At 53.5% G+C, this 7,281-nt stretch overlaps 1 protein-coding gene across 2 annotated transcripts in view; it reads left to right on the top strand.

Annotated features, from left to right (window-relative positions):
• Positions 1–7,281, top strand: part of ORAI2 (ORAI calcium release-activated calcium modulator 2) — a 24,956-nt gene that overhangs the window by 8,336 nt on the left and 9,339 nt on the right. Inside the window, exons 3-4 of one of the 2 annotated variants that reach the window (XM_011929968.1) lie at positions 3,074–3,181; positions 5,621–5,858. In XM_011929968.1, coding sequence (XP_011785358.1) covers positions 3,174–3,181; positions 5,621–5,858 — 246 coding nt within the window. In that variant the 5' untranslated portion in view covers positions 3,074–3,173. Of the gene's footprint in view, positions 1–3,070; positions 3,182–5,620; positions 5,859–7,281 lie in introns of those variants that run through there. The other variant, XM_011929977.1, reaches the window with a different exon arrangement.

Raw genomic sequence — 7,281 nt, forward strand, 5'->3', positions numbered from 1 at the left:
GGGGCGCGGTCACCACCCATCCGGGGTTGGTGACCTCCACCCCGCGGGATCCCTGGCGGGGTGCGGCGCCCAGCGGATCAGGGTCGAGGGCGCAGCCGGGTCCGAACACCGGGGTGCCCCTGGGGGAGGGACAGGGATGCAGGCGGGCGTCCCTGGGAGGCCCCCTCCCAATGCGCCTGCCGGAGAGAGACACTCGCCATTGCCGGTGCCCCAGATGCTTAGAGGAAGTCAAACTCCAAGACCGCCCTCTGGAAATGTGTCCAACAGGCCAGCCAGGAAGAATCGCTCATCATTAGAGAGGGGATCGCGTTATTCTACAAGACCTGTTTTCTCTGACTGCTAGTTAAAGCAAAAAAAAAAAAAAAAAGCAACCCCACAAGGTTCAGTCCCGGAGCATCCTCTAGGGTCTGTGCCACCTGACAGAAGTGCAGGGCTCCATCCTGCCCCACCCCACCCCCTGCCCGGGATCCAATGTGGGGCCCAGACTCTGTCCCTCCCCCCAGGCCACCGGGCCTGGCACACACAGGTGGCACTGGAAACATAGAGGATGAATATGAATCCCCTCCTGGGCTGCTCCTTCCAGACCTGCAGACCTGTCTCAAGACCCAGCTCCAGGCAGACAGACATCCTTTCCTCTACAACCCCACCCACCCTGGGGGCATCTGCAGGGCCTCGCCAATGGGGCATGGGAGGGCTGGCAGCTCCCAGGAAGCCACCCTCAGCCCTCACTGCCCTGAGCTCTTCACTTCCACTCTCAGACCTGAGCCCAGCCCACCCTTACTGATGGAGTGTCCCTCTTGTTCACCCTTCCTTCCTCTGGAGGCCACCAGGCTCTCCTTTGCCTCCCACTCCTCCCAGTTGGCCAGTCATTTCCCTGGGTTGAACTGTGGTCCCAAACCAGAATGATCTAGCAGTGCCCAGACCGTTCCACTCACCGATTCCTTCCATTCTCCCGTGGCTGGACGCCCAGTCATTCTGCCCAGACCCTCTGGCTCATTCCACAGCCCCAGGCTCCAAGTCTCTTCCACCCACATCTCCCTGGCCCCTCCAACCCCCAGGTGGCAGCCACCTTCCCTACTTATCTCCTGGACAAGGGGAGTCACCCCACACGTACACCTGGAGTGGCCTTCCTGTCTCTCAGAATCTTTCCATGCGGGCAGAGTCTTGTCTTTGAGGAAAGGTCCCTCTTTTTTGAAATTCTTTTGGCCGGGCACGGTGGCTCAAGCCTGTAATCCCAGGAGGCCGAGACGGGCGGATCACAAGGTCAGGAGATCGAGACCATCCTGGCTAACACGGTGAAACCCTGTCTCTACTAAAAAATACAAAAAAACTAGCTGGGCGAGGTGGCAGGCGCCTGTAGTCCCAGCTACTCGGGAGGCTGAGGCAGGAGAATGGCGTGAACCCAGGAGGCGGAGCTTGCAGTGAGCTGAGATCGGGCCACTGCACTCCAGCCTGGGCGACAGAGCGAGACTCCGTCTCAAAAAAAAAAGAAATTCTTTTTAGAGGCCACACGCAGTGGTTCATGCCTGTAATCCCAGCCAAGGTGGGAGGCCACCTTGGCGGGCAGATCCCTTGAGCTCAGGAGTTCTAGACCAGCCTGGCCAACATGGCAAAACCCTGTGTCTACCAAAAATAAAAAATTAGCCAGGCATGGTGACACACACCTGTAGTCCCAGTTACTCGGGAGGTTGAGGAGGGAGGATCACTTGAGCCTGGGAGGCAGAGTTTGCAGGGAGCCGAGATCGTGCCACTGCACTCCAGCCTTGGCAACGCAGCAGGACCCCATCTCAAAAAAAAATTATTTTTAGAGACAGCTTCTTACTATGTTGCCTAGGCTGGTCTCCAGCTCCTGTCCTCAAGTGATCCTCCTGCCTTGGCCTCACAAAACACTGGGATTACAGGTGTGAGGCACTTTGGCCTGCAAAGGGCCGCTGTGTCCCCTCCCTGGTGTTACCTGCAGGCACCTTTTCCTGGCCTTGGTGTGAGGCAGCCAGTCCTCTGCTCCCTGCCCTCCATTGAAGCCTTTAGCTCAGTAGATGAGGATTGCCCCCACCCCTTTTTTTTTTTTTTTTTTGAGCTAGAGTCTTGCTCTGTCGCCCAGGCTGGAGTGCAGTGGCGTGCTCTCGCCTCACTGCAACCTCTGTCACCACACAGGGCTATTTTTTTTTTCTTTTTTTAAGACAGAGTCTCTGTCACCCAGGCTAGAATGCCATGGTACAATCTCAGCTCACTCCAGCCTCTGCCTCCCGGACTCAAGTGATTCTCCTGCCTCAGCCTCCTGAGTAGCTGGGACTACAGGTGCATGCCACCACACCTGGCCAATTTTTGTATTTTTAGTGGAGATGGGGTTTCACCATGTTGGCCAGGCAGGTCTTGAACTCCTGACTTCTAGTGATCCACCTGCCTTAGCCTCCCAAAGTGCTGGGATTTAAAGGCATGAGCCACTGCACCTGACTTTTATTTTATTTTATTTTATTTCATTTTATTTTATTTTTTGAGATGGTCTTGCTTTGTGGCCCAGGCTAAAGTGCAGTGCTGCAGTCTCAGCTTACTGCAACCTTCACCTCCCTGACTCAAGTGATTCTCCTGCCTCAACCTCCTGAGTAGCTGGGATTACAGGCAGCCACCACCATGCCCAGTTAATTTTTGTATTTTTAGTAGAGACAGGGTTCCACCATGTTGTCCAGGCTGGTCTCAAACTCCTGACCTCTAGTGATCCGCCCACCTCAGCCTCCCAAAGTTCTGGGAGGACAGGTTTGAGCCATGGCTCCCGACCCACATCCCCTTATCTTGCTCCCCTACTGGGAGGCCATGAATTCTGGGCTCTTTCATCTTGGATCCTTAAGTGCCAAGTGTGCTCAGCACCTGTGTGATGGAGGAGGGAGGACGGAGGGAGCAAAGGTTAGCGTCTCACCCCTGCAGTCTCCGTATCCTGCGGTCATCAGACCTGCACGCTCAATTCTGTTAACTATGGGGGTGAGGGAAGAGGAAAAATGCAGTTTCCAAATTATAGCATTTTCCATTATGTGGAGCTAACCTACGGATTGCAGTGTTTCTCTGAATTCTCCCCAAGGGAAGGTACACCCGGGGATGGAAGTGCTTGGACGCGGTGCTGCTGGCTGCGGATGTGCATGAGGAGATGGGACGGAGAGCCCAAGTTGGCATTCGTATAAATGACCTGGTAATTGGCATCCCCTGGCAGAAATAGCACAGAACTGTTCCCAGAGGGCCTGTTGGCCAGGGAAGGCTGTGGCTTTGCAGCCTTGTTGAGAACAAAGGGAAAGGCGACATGGTTTTCCACCTCCAGCACCTTCCTGCGTAATTTCCAAATTAGGGCATTTTCAATTATGGGGGCTTGACTCTGGCATGGATGGACTAAGTTTGGAGCATTTCCTCAGCTGTTGACCCTGTTAAGCACCCCCCACTCCACCCATCCACCCAAGCCACGCTCCCTGGGACCTAGAACACGGATCTGTGTGTAACAGCCTAAAGCAGACTTTCCACGGGGCCTATGTGGGCCTGGACATAGAAGTTACTCCCTTTCCTTCCCTTCCCTTCCATTCTTCCTTCCCTTCTTCCTTCCCTTCTTCCTTCCCTTCTTCCTTTCCTCTTTCCTTTCCTTTCCCCTTTCCTTTCCCTCCCCTCCGCTCCCCTCCCCTCTCCTCTCCTTTCTTGAGACAGAGTTCTTGCTCTGTCACTCAGGCTAGAGTACAGTGGCGCAGTCTTGGCTCACTGTAACCTCCGCCTACTGGGTTCAAGCGATTCTCCTGCCTCTGCCTCAGCCTGCCCAGTAGCTGGGATTACAGGCACACACCACCACGCCCGGCTAATTTTTTTTTTTTTTTTTTTTTTTTGAGGCGGAGTCTCGCTCTGTCGCCCAGGCTGGAGTGCAGTGGCCCGATCTCAGCTCACTGCAAGCTCCGCCTCCCGGGTTTACGCCATTCTCCTGCCTCAGCCTCCCAAGTAGCTGGGACTACAGACGCCCGCCACCACGCTCGGCTAGTTTTTTGTATTTTTTTTTAGTAGAGATGGGGTTTCACCGTGTTACCCAGGATGGTCTCGATCTCCTGACCTTGTGATCCGCCCGTCTCGGCCTCCCAAAGTGCTGGGATTACAGGCTTGAGCCACCGCGCCCGGCCTAATTTTTTTTTTTTTTTGTATTTTTTTTTAGTAGAGATGGGGTTTCACCGTGTTACCCAGGATGGTCTCGATCTCCTGACCTTGTGATCCGCCCGTCTCGGCCTCCCAAAGTGCTGGGATTACAGGCTTGAGCCACCGCGCCCGGCCTAATTTTTTTTTTTTTTAGTGGAAACAGGGTTTCACCATGTTGGCCAGGCTGGAAAAGTCACTCTTTCTGATGCCAAGTAAACTACAAGGTGCCTGTGCCCTTGAAGCACGCCCTGCAGATTAATTAGAACTGGATCCTGGCGTGCGGCCGAGCAACCCAGCTCCTTGGGACACACGCGACCGCCAATCCCCTACTTAGTGGAGATTTAGGTTTAAATTCACAAATCTTGACAGATCCGTCCTTCTGATGTTTAATCCATGTTAGTCAAACCAGATGTCTACCAGGTATGAGTCCAGGCATCTCCGCCGTCTGTTTCTCCTTAAAATGTGGTCATGTGAGTTGGTGGATTTCATTTTTCATCTTGCTAAAAGTTTGCCTTATAGCTTGGATGTGGCTTTAGTTTTGTAAGTCCAGTATTTTTCTTAGTATGAACTGTAATGATCAAAATTTAAGTTGAAGGCCAGGCGCAGTGGCTCACACCTGTAATCCCATCATCTTGGGAGGCTGAGGCAGTTGCATCACCTGAGGTCAGGAGTTCGAGACCAGCCTATCCAACATGGTGAAACTCCATCTCTACTAAGAATACAAAAATTAGCCAGGTCTGGTGCGGGTGCCTGTAGTCCCAGGTACTTGGGAGGCTGAGGCAGGAGAATCGCTTGAATCTGGGAGTTGGAGGTTGCAGTGAGCAGAGATTGCACCACTGCACTCCAGCCTGGGTGACTCAGCGAGATTGTCTCAAAAAAATATGTAAAATAAAATAAATTAAAAGTCCTATAGGTGGAAATATCCCCATTCTCAAGATGAAAGAGCCACGTCAGAAAGGTCAGCTGTCATGCTCAGAATCACACAGTAGTGTCAAATCCAGGTTTCAGAACTTTAGGTCCTGGAGGCTGGGCGCAGTGGCTCATACCTGTAATCCCAGCACTTTGGGAGGCTGAGGCAGGCGGATCACTTGAGGTCAGGAGTTCGAGACCAGCCTGACCAACATGATGAAACCCTGTCTGTATTAAAAATACAAAAATTAGCCGGGTGTGGTGGCTCACACCTATAATCCCAGCTACTCAGGAGACTGAGCAGGAGAATTACTTGAACCTGGGAGCCAGAGTTTCCAGTGAGGTGAGATTACCCCACTGCACTGCAGCCTGGGCGACAGAGCGAGACACTGTCTCAAAAGCAAACAATCATAACTTTAGGTCCTGGGCACTTTCTAAACCCCTGGGCTCTGGCATGGGCTGTATACAGCAGCCTCTGTAGGTTGAATAGGCTTAGAGTCTAGCTCTTCCAGGCCGCAGTAACCTGGGATGCCTGAGCATGTCTCTCTCCCACCTTCAGCCTGGCTCCCACCATGAGCGCTGAGCTCAACGTGCCTGTCGACCCCTCTACTCCTGCCTGCCCGGAGCCCGGCCACAAGGGCATGGATTACCGGGACTGGGTCCGCCGCAGCTACCTGGAACTGGTCACCTCCAACCACCACTCGGTACAGGCCCTGTCGTGGCGGAAGCTCTACCTGAGCAGGGCCAAGCTGAAGGCCTCCAGCAGGACCTCCGCCCTCCTCTCCGGCTTCGCCATGGTGAGTGTGTGCGTCAGGTGAGGAGCTCGCTGGTCAGATGGGCTTTGCTAACTGAGGTCCCGGGATGCCTCGGGGACCAAAGCGTTCCCTCCAGTCTCTGGCAGCCAGGATGGACCAGGGGAAAGCATCCGCCCAAGTCCCACCGGATGGGACTTGGGTGACTCTGTCAACGTGAGTGGGGGTGCTGGGAGTGTGCCGGGGGCTCCCAGCCCGAGAATCTTCAGAAAGCCCACTCTGTCCTGTTCACATCAAGAACTTGCTTAGCAAGGAGGGAGGTTGGTGCAGGGTAATTATAGTAGCTCAGGTGCGGTGACTCACACCTGTAATCCCAGCACTTTGGGAGGCCAAGGCGGGAGAATAGCTTGAGGCCAGGAGTTTGAGACCAGCCTGGGCAACACAGCAAGACCCCTGTCTTTACAAAAATAAAATGAATAATTAGCCGGACGTGGTGGCATGCACCTATAGCCCCAGCTATTTGGGAGGCTGAGGCGGGAGGATCACTTGAGCCCAGGAGGCCAAGGCCTCAATGCGTTATGATCACACAACTTCACTCCAGCCTGGACGTCAGAGTGAGACCCCATCTCTAAAAGAAAAAATAAAATTTATTTATTTATTTATTTTGGCCGGGCACAGTGGCTCATGCCTATAATCCCAACACTTTGGGAGGCCGAGGTGGGTGGATCACTTGAGATCAGGAGTTTAAGACCAGCCTGGCCAACACAGTGAAACACCGTCTCTACTAAAAGTACAAAAAAAATGAGCTGGGTATGGTGGCAGGCGCCTGTAATCCCAGCTACTCGGGAGACTGAGACAAAAGAATCGCTTGAACCTGGGAGGCCGGAGGATGCAGTGAGCCAAGGTCGCACCACTATACTCCAGCCTGGTCAAGAGTGAGACTTCGTCTCAAAATAAATAGATTAATTAATTAATTAAAAAGATAAAATCAAATCACATCGCTGCATGGTACAGGGTTTCCTGGAGAAAAGTGCCCATGTCTGCCCCATCTCGGGCACCACCCAAAAGTTTGGAGTTCTCAGGGATCTCTGAGCAGGGCCCCAGGGATTGATTGGGGTTGGATCAGTTTAGCCCAGTTAGCGATGCAGAAGTTCCTGGAATGTGGCCTCCAGGGTGACAAAGCAGAGCTTTTGGCCTGGCTCCCGGTGGCCGCCTTCCCTCTGAGTCATCCCCTAGGACAAGAGTCAGTTTCGGACAAAGCTGTGGTTCTGACAAGGGGCCCATCTCCTGTTGATTCCAAAGCCGCTGACCCACACCCCTGGAGGGAACTGTCCCAGAGGTTAAGGACTCACAGTGAGGACACAACAGTGTGCTTACAGGTCCTATTGGGCGGAAGTGATTTTTTTGTTGTTGTTTTGTTTTTAGAGACAGGGTCCTTGTCGGTTACCCAGGCTGGAGAGGGCAGTGG

The sequence above is a fragment of the Colobus angolensis genome, unplaced genomic scaffold (genome assembly GCF_000951035.1).
Source record: "Colobus angolensis palliatus isolate OR3802 unplaced genomic scaffold, Cang.pa_1.0 Scaffold120, whole genome shotgun sequence".
In the NCBI taxonomy this organism is placed as follows: Eukaryota; Metazoa; Chordata; class Mammalia; order Primates; family Cercopithecidae; genus Colobus; species Colobus angolensis.